Source organism: Physeter macrocephalus, chromosome 6 (assembly GCF_002837175.3).
Source record: "Physeter macrocephalus isolate SW-GA chromosome 6, ASM283717v5, whole genome shotgun sequence".
Classification (NCBI taxonomy): domain Eukaryota; kingdom Metazoa; phylum Chordata; class Mammalia; order Artiodactyla; family Physeteridae; genus Physeter; species Physeter macrocephalus.
In genome coordinates, this window is record NC_041219.1 from 28,099,755 (window position 1) to 28,112,410 (window position 12,656).

The window sequence follows — 12,656 nt, forward strand, 5'->3', positions numbered from 1 at the left end:
TCTCTTGTTACGGAGCACAGGCTCTAGGCACGCGGGCTTCGGTATTTGTGGCTCGCGGGCTCAGTAGTTGTGGCTCACGGGCTTAGTTGCTCCGTGGCATGTGGGATCTTCCCAGACCAGGGCTTGAACCTGTGTCCTCTGCACTGGCAGGCAGATTCTTAACCACTGCGCCATCAGGGAAGCCCCCATCCAGTTCTTTTATGCATCAATAGTGTCTTCCTTTCTATCGCCAAGTCGTGGTTCAGACAATGACTTTTTACATTTTTATTTTAAAGGAAAAACTAAGGTCACAGCATCCTGGTTTCCTGTATTGTGTCTTACTGAACCTTTTGACTTTTGACACTATGTGGTTAAAAGAACTGGGGTCACGAAAGGAGCAGGAGGAGGCTGGTAATGAACAAAGCCCAGGCCTGTCTTCAGTGCTTCTCTGTGAATGACCTTTGTAGAAAGACATCTTTTATTTTTAATTAATTTTTATTGGAGTATAGTTGATTTACAATGTTGTGTTAGTTTCTGCTGTACAGCGAAGTGAATCAGTTATACATATACTTATATCCACTCTTTTTAAAATTCTTTTCCCATATAGGTCATCACAGAGTATTGAGTAGAGTTCCCTGTGCTATACAGAAGGTCCTTATTTTATATTGGGTTGGCCAAAAAGTTTGTTCGGGTTTTTCTGTAACATCTTACGGAGAACAAAACCTGAACGAACTTTTTGGCCAACCCCATATATAGTAGTGTGTACATGTCAATCCCAATCTCCCAATTCACGCCCCACCCCCCACCCGCTTTCCCCATTGGTAACCATAGGTTTGTTTTCTACATCTGTGACTCTATTTCTGTTTTGAAAATAGGTTCATTTGTATCATTTTTTAAGATTCCACATATAAGCAATATCATATTGGAGAAAGACATCGTGTTGATACTGAAATGTTTTCTTTAAATACATGACTCAGTTGAGAAACTCAATTTTGGTTAATAGGGAGCGGAGTAGTATTTGTCGCGGGAGGGATTTCTCATGCTTTGTGAGACACTGCTGTCTTTTCATTATCATGCGGAATGCGTAAATCCAAGTTTCCAGTTTGATTCTCATGCTGGCGTTGAATGAAGCACTGAACACTCTATTCCTAGCAGAGAAGCATCGAGGGCTTTCATTCAGTGCATCTTCCACATCACATACATACTGAGTGCTTCCTATGCGCCAGGCATGGGGACGCGAAATGTGAATGGTACAGACACAGTCTTAGGCTTCCTGATGCTGAGCTAGGGTTGATTCTCTCTGCAGGTGTTTATCAAGCACCTAGTAGATACCATTACACTGAGCTCCATGGATACCATGAGGGGGGGCACATATCTTGTCCTCAGTCTCAAGAATCTTATATGTACATGAGCACATAGATAAGAATACAAGATAAAAAAATATTAACCTAGGGAAGGTACCAGGCAGTATACAAACCCAGAGAACCTCTCTGTGCCTGGGGCCTTGTCTTAGTCATTCCTGATTATTTAAGCCCAGTGCCTGGCAGGTAAAAGCACTTAATCAGTGTGGCTGGATAAGTCTCTGACTGATGGTTGGATTGATTGACACAAGATGGCATTTCAGCCAGTAGTTGAGGGAAGAGACACGTGGAGACAGAGGAGTGGGTCTTCTAAGCAGAGGGGCTAGCACTGCAAAAGCATAGTGGGTCACCAGAAAATTCCAGGGTACCCATTACGGGAGACCTTAAGTGATTCGATTTGGCTGGAACAGAGGATGCAGGAAATTATGGGACAAAACAAGATTGAAATGACCCTGGAGCCTACATCTATAGAGGCTTACATTTTCTTCTTCAGCAGCAGTACAGTGCTCTTCAAGACATTTTTTTTTTTTTTGCGGTACGCGGGCCTCTCACTGTTGTGGCCTCTCCTCTTGTGGAGCACAGGCTCCGGACGCACAGGCTCAGCGGCCATGACTCACAGGCCTAGCCGTTCCGCGGCATGTGGGATCCTCCCGGACCGGGGCACGAACCCGTGTCCCCTGCATCGGCAGGCAGACTCTCAACCACTGCGCCACCAGGGGAAGCCCAAGACAATTTTTTTTAATGCATGAATTTGCTCATGCATGGATGTGGTATTTATGAGAGAGTGTTCCTGGCTCAATCCCTGTTATGCTCTGTCGCCCTCACACTGTTTCATGACCCTATGACCCATCCCTTGACCGTGACCTAAAAGCACGTTTTGTCATGTACCGGGGGCTGCGTTAGGAAAAGCATCACCAGGACAGGGAAGATAACTCAAAAATCTACGTTTGCCCTTTGGATGGGAAGTATTTTCGGCTGTAAGGGCCAGTCTCTGTCAGAGACAGTTGGCCCTGTCACCCTGCCCTAACCTCTTTTCCTTCCTTTTCTTAACAATCTTATATCTGGTGCCTCCACCTGGTGAGAGAACAGGTGGCTGCTCTTCTTTCCTGTTGTCAAGGAAAGGTTGTGGAGATCTGTGATATGATGTTGTTCTAATATTTGTTATGCTTATCTCCGCCGGGTAGAAATACACCATACAAAATCATGTCCTCCTGCTCTCGGAGAATTCATATTCTTTCTCTTCCTTGTGACTTCTCTTCTCTTCCTCCATCACTTTTGGTGTGCATTTTAACTTCTCACAGGCAATCCAAATCACCTCTTTCGGGGTCCTTGCCTTGAAAATGACATCAACTTTATTATGTACCTTGTTGAGTAGCTTCTGTGGGCCTAGCACTGTGCTGGGTGCCGTGGGGTTCACTGCCAATTGCTCCTTTATTCACTCATTCGTTCGTTCATTCATTCATTCAAAAAGTGTTTATTAAACACCTACTATGTGCTGGGCAGGTAGGCAAAGTGTGTGCCCTTGTGGAGTCTACATTGTAGAACTTATAATATTTTAAAGGAAGTAAGATTCATTTTCGTGAAGCATCTGAGTGTGCACAACAGAAAAAGTTATGCACAGGAATGCCAGAATGTGCTAAATTGAGTAGTGGTGACCCGTATTTGTGCAGCCTATGCTATGTCCTGAGCTCCAAGTGCCTCTTTACTTGAGCCTCACAATGGACCTATTTTCCCCATTTGATAGACAAATGTTGGCTTGCACAGGGTCAGTAGGTAGTAAATGATAGACATGAGATTGGAATCCAGGCAATCTGACTCCAGGGCCCACAGCTTTAACCACTGCTCTACATTGTGTGACCTCAATGTAGTACTGATGATAGAAGTCAGTCTGGAAGGGACTTCTTCTCTTGGCATTAGGCTGGCACGGCCTGCCCCACCCATGGCCTGGGCAGGCTGTCAGGGGAGTGCATTAGCATCGAAGCCTTGGGACGAGGGGCGGTAGGCTGGGGCACAGTCAGAGTGAAGGAGTTGGACCCAGGCAAGGCTGGCATCTTTTCCAAGACGGGGAGAGCAGAAGAGGCTTCAGATGGGAAACTGAGGCCTTCAGGAGAGAGGAGGGGCAGGAGTCTCACGGTGAAGTTGAAACTCAGCAAGGGGGTGGGGTTTGAGTGGTGGGGTCTCTGCTAGAGGGGAGACGCTACCCTCGCTGGTCACAGAGTCCTGGGCACCCCGTCCGGGTCTCAGGAGCCCCATTCGGGAAGTTCAGTGACCAAGAGTAACTACTTTATAAACTGGCCTCGGCAGCCTCGCCTTCAGGTCCCCCAGGTCACAGAAGCAAGCCTTAATCTCTCTGCACAGGGCCTTGGTCTGTCACCTTCTTAGAAGTCTCCAGGTCCATCTCAGTTGGCATTCTAACTCTTGACAATTCCTGGGACCAAGTGACTTTCCAGTCTCCCAAGGACCTGTCCCAGGGGCCCCCATGAAGGGGCATTCACCTGGGGGCCGAGCAGCGGATAGACGCAACCTTTTCATTCTATTTAACGCTTTCATTTTTCTTTGGCAGGATTGTATTTTGCTGTTTTCTTTCCGCGTCTCACCTCCTTTTACACTTTACCATCTGCACTGCTGGTTACCACTCTTCTCAATTTATACATTTCATTATTACTTCCATCCTTTTCAGTCATTAATAAAGATGTTAAATAATTCTGAACCAAATACCCCTGTAGGGCCCTACAGGACACTTTCCTTTAATTAGTTGTGCTACCTTTCATCTCTCTAATGTCCTTTGGTTTCAGATTTCCAGCTGGTTTTGAATTCATGTGACTTTTTATCTGGTCCCGTTTGAACTAATTTCACAAGTGAAAATCTGAGAGATGTTTTACTGAGTGTTGATTCAGGTCCAGGGCTATAGAGAGCTTTGCTATATTCAGATTTAAAAAAAAAAAAAAAACAGATTAAGAGAGTACAATTTGGTCTTAATAAACTGAGCCTTCCTAATGTACCTCTTTCCGATATTCTTTTCAATCATCGTGGTAGTTTCTCCATCAATGTCATGGTAATTTGAATTGTGTTGACGTCAGACTTCACAAAAATTGCTCTTACTGTCAGGAGTAATCCTCTTAGACCTTTCCAAAGATAACTAGTTCTTAGTGGTTGTGCTAGTTCCAGTGTCTTACAATGACTTTGTTTTTTCAAAATAAATAAATAAATAAATAAAAATAACTGGCTAGTCTGTAATTACCTAGTTAGCCAGTTTCTAAAGTGCTTTTTTATACCAAACAGGGAGTGATTTAAACTTGTGAGCAACCAGAGCTCATAGTATTTTATGAAATAATTTTAAATTGTGCAGCCGTTTAAAAATAATTCTTAAGTCTTTAAAATGTAACTGAAAGGAAGTGGACTATTCTGAGGTTAATTGCTGGGTAACCCAGGGCGATAAGGGTTACAGCCAATGGTATTTTGATTTGATAAATGGAAATCCTTGGACATAGGATGAGGGAGGAATTTCACTGTAGGGCTGTAAGGAATTATCTCTTTGCATCAAGCTAGATTATGTTTTTAAATTAACCCCTTGCATGTGTCAGCTTATGGGACCTGCTACTTCATTTCGGGTTGTGAATTAATTCTTGATTAAAATACAGAAATCTAAAATGTTGAGTGTGTGGAGAGATCATTCTTGGCCTTTTGTCTGTAATAGATTTTTTTAAAGGATATTTATCAGTAAAAATAGAAAATGTTTTATTTCTAAGACTTGTTGTAGCCATGTAGTACAGCCATATAGGAACCCTGTCTTTTTTTTTTTCCCTTGTATACCTGTGTTGTTTATTTAATGAGATCCCCTTGGTAGCTCTTTAATGCACTTATCAAGATTAAAAGAGGTTCTCCAAGCAAGCAAAGGACAACTAATCTGACCCTCTTTGCAAGCAGACAAGAAACATCTGCTCTCATGAGATAGGCCAGGGCTGGATTCCATCCTAGACAGCCAATGGAAATTTCTCGAAACAATAAGGTTTTAAAACCAAATCCTTTTGAAGTAGCTGTCTCTACCCAAGGGGAAATAAAAAGTTAATGAAGCGTGGGGCTTCCCTGGTGGTGCAGTGGTTAGGAATCCGCCTGTCAATGCAGGGGACACAGGTTCGAGCCCTGGTCCGGGAAGATTGCACATGCCGCAGAGCAACTAAGCCCGTGTGCCACAACTACTGAGCCTGGGCTCCAGAGCCCGCGAGCCACAACTACTGAAGCCCACGCGCCTAGAGCCCGTGCTCCGCAACAAGAGAAGCCACTGCAATTAGAAGCCCGCACACCTCAACAAAGAGTAGCCCCCGCTCGCCGCAACTAGAGAAAGCCCACGTGCAGCAGCAAAGACCCAACACAGCCAAAAATAAATAAATTAAATAAATAAATTTATTTTTAAAAAGTTAATGAGATGATGTGGCGGGTCCTCTGATGGTATTTGTACAGCCGTTTAAGGAGCAAAATCTAATCCCCTTTAGAAAATCTGTTTCAGGTTAGTTATAAGGCTCTCTTTAGCCTCTCATGAGAGCAAAGAAGTAGCATTTACTGGGCATGTTTGAAATTTTGCTTGAGCAGACATCAACAGTCTAAGAAGTGAGAAGGGCTATCTTCAAAGAAACCTGAGAATCATAGCTGACTTGGATATAAATGTGAGTCTGCATTGAGGTTTAACATAAAGCCTCTTGCCTCCCTAAGAAGACAGTGGATCCTCTAGTGCAGGGGTTGGCAAGATTTTTTTCTTCAAAGAGCCAGACAGTTAATATTTTAGGCTTTGCAAACCACATGATCTCTGTCGCAGAGACTCAGCTCTGCCCTGCCGTTGTAGTGCAAAAGCAGTGACAGACAGTGCATAAATGATGGGCGTGGCTCTGTTCCAAAAAAACTTTATTTATGGACACTGAAATTTGAATTTCATGTGTTTACACATGTCATGGAATATTATCCTTCTTTTGACATTTTTTTCGTAGGCTGTACAAGAATGAGCAATGGACTGAATTTGATTTGCTCCAGGCAAATCCAGGAGTTTGCCCACCCCTGATCTAGTGCACACAGAGGTTATGTGTCCTCCACAACACCTAGCGCTGTCCTAGGGATCCTGTAGGTGTTTAACAAATACCTGTTCACTTAGCTGTCATCATGTCAGAGCAAAGAGTAAGCCTTTTGCTATCCAACACACACTTGGCATTTGCAAGGGATTTATCTTGAAGTCTTGGCTAATCCCCCCATTCCAAGTACCACTCTTGCAGATAATTTCCCCCATAAAATGCAGTCAACTCTAACAGCATAATTAAAGTGACCCTTTCGGGCCCTTCGTGATTCTGTAAATACGGGGCTCAAGTCCTTTACTAAAGTGATTAAAATAAATTCTGCCACCAAAATCAATTCTCTGTCGTATTACATCATTACTGTGATGACATAAACGATGAATTTACCTCAATCTGCAAAACTGATCCATAGTGATAATGAGTGATGGTGACTGCTTTACCATATAGCACCTGGGTTTGTCAGGGAACAGAATGATAAAACATCCTTTCAGCAGGATGGGGAGCCCCAGCAGTGCAGCAGGTCCGTCATGATGAGCATTATACATACAAAGGAGCAAAGGACCCTGGGCTGCTTGAAGAAGCAGGTGGTAGGCAGGTGCTGGATGTGACTAAAGCTCCCCCAGTGCCTTAAGTGGCTTCCTCCTAGATTTTATCCTCTAAGTGGATACACTCTGTGTTTATGACTTAAGCCAAATTTTAACATGATTAAGCATCTCTGGACCTGGGGTTCGTTTTCAAATATCAAGAGTGTGAGTATGAAAATTCACTCATGCTAAAGATCTGCTGAGCTTTATATTGGCTAGAATCTTAGAATCTTGTCCCGTTTGGTCCATATTGTAGAAGAACATAGACTTGCTGGAAATGGTCTACAAAACAAGTACTAAATGATCAGAAAGATAGAGAGTGGCATCTGTAGAGAAAAGTGAAAGAAATGAGGATTGTTTTGTCTTTGAAAGGGAAAATGATTCTTGCCATCAAATAGAGGGCTTTTTTAAAAAGGAGAATTTGATTAAACGTTGCAAATAGAGAAGTAAGGTGTATAAATCTACATGAGATGGGGCCCCAGTTATGAGGGATTCCAAGGGAGACTTTCTTGATAAAGAAAGGCCTGATAAAGCTTGTAATGGGTACCAAGGAGAAGATGGTATCTGCAAACCATAGTAGTTTAGGCATGCAACTACTTGATATTAGGTGACTTAGGTTGATTTCTTGAGATTTTTTTTTTTCGCTGCAGTATACTCCTTGATTCAAATAGCCTACTGAAACAAACAAACAGCTAGGAACTGCTTTCTTGGGAATTAAATTTATCCAGAATGACATTTATTCCAACTTAATGCTGAGTCTGGTGCTGACTTACAGTCAGTGGACTCCTTGTCTTTTTCTTCATTTTGCTATGTTGTGAGCCTGCAGAGGCTGGAAGGCAGCGAGCATTTTTGAGACTCTAGTGATAGCTCACTCTTTAGACAGAATGTCAGACTTTTCAACTATTTTCAACTGTCTTGTGAGACAAAAACTAATTGGTTTGACCTCATGCTGTCTCATGTTGAGAGACATGAGTCTTCAGCCCTCTCCCTTGAATTCACTGATTTCATTAAACACTGTCTGCTTGTATTTGCAAAATGTTGTAATTTCCCAGTGATTTCTTCGAACTGCAGCACATAAACAGATCTTTTTCGAACAGTGCCATTTCTTAGCTTTGATCTTGTGTTTGAATCTTTTCCTTCCAATAGGTCTTCTACATTAAGTCCATTGAGCCACAGAAAATATCAACCTTAGGGAAAAGTAATGTGATCGTCACGGGAGCAAACTTTACCCAGGCATCGAATATCACAATGATCCTGAAAGGAACCAGTACTTGTGATAAGGATGTGTGAGTTGAAATATGAGTAATTTATTCTTCGTAAAGTAGTGAAAAGCTAAAACTTACATCAAAGGAATAGCACTATGATTATAATCTTTATATAGTTAGTTTTTTTCCATGTGCCAATTTGAGCCAATTAGTCTGCATATTTGATATAACATAATTTCAATAAGTGAAATAATTTAAGTACCACATTTAAAGTTAATTGTGGGAGAATCTGTCCCATGTTACCCCAAAAATCTCAGTATACAATAATTCCAGGATGTTGCCTCTTGGGGTCTTGTTTTCATGAACAAAATCAAGTGATTTGAGTAGCAAACATCATTTTGAAGCTGATCCACTTAGGAAAATAGTTGAACACTTTGGATTTTATGGGAAAATAGGACCACACTTTCAATGTATTACGGTTGAAAAAGGAAGTTTTCTGATCCATTGTATTCTTTTTAGACTTCTCTTTACTGGATTGGTTTCAGGCTCGAATAATAACTCAGTGGAACATACATTAATTTAAAAAAGAAGGACAACAAAACACCCCAACGCAAATATCTGGTCACTGTACCATTTGAACATCATTATTTCTATGATCTCTTTCCCCTAACACATCCTTTCAGTGAAACTTTGAGAGAAGAAAATCTCAGTATTTCACTAACACTCTTGTGCAAATGCTACCCCACAAAAAGAGAGAAAATAATAATAACATAATAGATAATTTGAGTCTTCTGCTTGTTAGCGTTTATAAGTGTGGGCTAATTTGAAGTAAGAGATGTTGCAATCTACGTGAAATATAATGCTGACTTTGTTCTCATCGTGGGAATGCATTGAAGACAATCCACTGAAGCGTGGTGGTTTGGTTCATAACTACTGAAACAGATTTGTACAGTGTTTGAATCTGCCACACTTACTTACTGAGTTTTCTGTTTTAATTCATTTGCTGCATTTAACTGCCATCCCCTTCCCCTCCTAGCAGTATATTTGGGATGTCTGTCATTTTGATGGAAAAGGCTTCTCACTGGGGGCTCTGCTCTGTTCTGCCATTTACCAGAATTATCAAGCACACATTAGTGGCTGTATCTATGCGACATAGGTATTTTTGTACCATTTATCCTGGCTAAATACCCCACTGCAAAAATCTTTCATTTTGTGGAGCAAAATCTGTGAAGTTAGACACCTGTGTGTTCACTGAAAGGCAGTCAAATTCACTGGAAAATAAGTCGTTTTTCCTAGCATTACCCTGTTTCTGACTCTTTATGCTCTCATTCCAATTCCGAATGTGTCTTGAGATACTGCGGTTATTAAATTAAATGACTAAGAGAGACCTTTCTGCACGTAGCATTTCAGTAACCACATCTGTGTGGTGAACCCAAGTTCACGAGCAGTAAACATAATACCCAGTTAATCCTATATCTGAGTTCATGCCATAATCCTAAACTCTTTTAATATGATATTTTTTAAATGCCTAATTACTCTAAAGAGAAAAATATAAGGATAGTAGTGGAATGACCCACGTTTCTGCCTCCTTCAAAAATTGATAAATAAGTTTGAATTTTAATGATCAGCCATTTTACAATGAATTTCCTAGAGCTTTGCTCTGAATATAAAATCTTAGAATGTAAATTTGAGGTGGTATAAGTACCAACCGACTCAAATTTTTTTGAATTTGCCTTATTGTTAGAATCTATTATTACTACTTAAAGGCCATGTGCATTAAAGTAGATAATCATGTGCGTAGCCTTTAAGTAATAATAATAGATTCTCATGTGGCATAATTATACTGAGCATTATTCAGACAGAACCCCGTCTTCATGACTTGCACTTTAGAGGCTCATTGTAGATGTGATGTACAGAGAAAGCTGCAGGTTACAGAGGGAATGTTGTAGAAGGCTTTGTTTTGACTCCTGAAAGGTGTTGAGGGCATGCGCTGCAGATTTCAGGAGCACCTAGGACAGTCCCAGCTAAATTCCAGTCTGGAGCTCCTCGGGAGGCAGCTTGGTTCTGATGCTGATTGATTCTGAGACCCTTGGGCTCTTGGCATAGACTTTAGGTCTTTAGTTTTGCGCTCTCTGCTCTTTGAACGGCAGACTCCCCGGGGATCTCTGCCTGGGGTTGAGTTCTACCACGCCCCTGCCCCAGTGCTTGACTGGGACTTCTCTTTTTTCAAGCTTTTCATCATGGAAATTTCCAATCATACACCAAGAGAAAAGAGTGTAACGAACCTCTCTGTACCCCTCCTCCAGCTTCAAAACTTAACGTTTTGCCAATTTTGTTTCATCTGTCTCCTCCGCATTTTTGGAAGTGAAGGAAGGATGGCGGCTGGAGTTTTTAAAAGCATGTCCCAGGACTTCCCTGGTGGCGCAGTGGTTAAGAATCCGCCTGCCAGTGCAGGGGACATGGGTTCGAGCCCTGGTCCGGGAAGATCCCACATGCCGCGGAGCAACTAAGCCCATGTGCCACAACTACTGAACCTGCACTCTACAGCCCACGAGCCACAACTACTGAGCCTGTTTGCCACAACTATTAAAGCCCGCGCCTAGAGCCCATGCTCTGCAACAAGAGAAGCCACCGCGATGAGAAGCCCGCGCACCGCAATGAAGAGTAGCCCCCGCTCGCCGCAGCTAGAGAAAGCCCATGCGCAGCGATGAAGACCCAACGCAGCCATAAATAAATAAATTCTTAAAAATTAAAAAAAAATAAAGTAAACGCATATCCCAGGATATCTCACCATATCCTTTCACTCATAAGTACAATACTTCAGTATATATGTCTAACATATAGCCTTAGCCTTAGCATACCCAACAAAATTAATGACAATTCCTTAGTACACTTTAATACCTAATCCACGTTCCACTTCCTATTAGGGCTTCTTAAAGGCAATGGTTACATTTCCTTCTTTCCCCACTTCTAAGGGAAATGCAAATAAAAACAAAAATGCACAAAAGAAGGAGGAACCCAGCCCCCAGGTAATACCCATACTGAGTGAAGTGGACCCTGATTAATCGGCAGTTGCCTGCGGCTGTTCCAATAGTTTGGGAGCTGTTGCAGTTCAAGTGAAATTCATATCCTGTCCCCTTGGGTAATCAATTGTGCTAAGGTCTGTGTCACTGAAGAGTTCTTTTCTACCCCTTTCTAGGATACAGGTTAGCCATGTGCTAAATGACACCCATATGAAATTCTCTCTTCCATCAAGCCGAAAAGAAATGAAGGATGTGTGCATCCAGTTCGACGGCGGGAACTGTTCTTCGGTGGGATACTTGTCTTATATCGCTCTGCCCCTCTGTTCCCTCATATATCCTGCTACCACCTGGATCAGGTACTTTCTAGAGCATATTTTTCTCTTGTTGTGGTTAACAAGGTCATATGCATAAAGATCATGGATTTCACGCAAATAAATACAGAAATAATTGTCGTATCTAAATTCTCCTCACAGAATTTCCTCTGTAGGATTTATTCTTAGAAAACAAAGGTATACCTGATAAGCAGCTTGCTTTCCGTTGTCACAGTAAACACTATGAGTACATCTTGTTTTACTCTTAGCTGTGGCTGCCAGGAAACTCACAGCTAAAATGTTTGCTCAGACGCTGGTTTCTGTTCAGATCGTATTAAACCGTATGCATTTAAAAATTTTTGTTCAATTGTAGTAACTAAACCTAGGTTTCTGTTACAAATACATAACCCTCTTCATTACATTTCACTCCTGTCCATGACACAAAGCTTCTTCTTTCTCACATCTTTCAACTTATAACCTTTAGAGTAAGCTGTCTTGAATAATTTGAGGGAATATTGGGAGCTATCTAAATCAAAAGCAGTATCTACATTTCAAAGATATTCCCTAAGTGAGAGATGGAAATTCCAAAGAAACTCTTTTCAGATGACTCTTACATTAAGAAAAAAAAAAAAACAAAAAAACAAAACTCCCCCCTAGTTGAATTTAAATTCACATTCAGATTTTAGAATATAACCCTAAAGATAGTTTCCCCACCTAACACAGCATGAAAAGTAGGTGAAACTACAGATGCAGCTTTGTTTTTTAAAAAAAAAAAAGAAAAAGAAGAAAATCACTTCTAATATTCCTATTTAAGATTAAGTGAGAGGTGGATGTATTAGGCTGCTAGGGCTGCCATAACAAAGAGCCACAGACTGGATGGCTAAATAGCAGAAATGTATTTCATCAAATTTCTGGAAGCGAGAAGTCCAAGATCAAGGCGCTTTCAGGGTTGATGTATTCTGAGGCCTCTCTCCTAGGCTTGTAGAAGGCCATCCTCTGTCTGTGCCTTCACAATGGTCTTCCCTCTGTGCTTGCCTGTGTCCTAATCTTTTTTTTTTTTTTTTTTTTTTTTTTTTGCGGTCCACGGGCCTCTCACTGTTTTGGCCTCTCCCGTTGCGGGGGACAGGCTCCGG

The 12,656-nt window shown here is 41.8% G+C and overlaps 1 protein-coding gene across 2 annotated transcripts in view; it reads left to right on the forward strand.

Moving 5' to 3' along the window:
* Positions 1-12,656, forward strand: part of PLXNC1 (plexin C1) — a 146,457-nt gene that overhangs the window by 73,702 nt on the left and 60,099 nt on the right. For both annotated transcript variants that reach the window (XM_028490449.1, XM_024127221.3), the window contains exons 10-11: positions 8,131-8,270; positions 11,389-11,568. In XM_028490449.1, the coding sequence (XP_028346250.1) occupies positions 8,131-8,270; positions 11,389-11,568 (320 nt within the window). The remainder of the gene's footprint in view (positions 1-8,130; positions 8,271-11,388; positions 11,569-12,656) is intronic.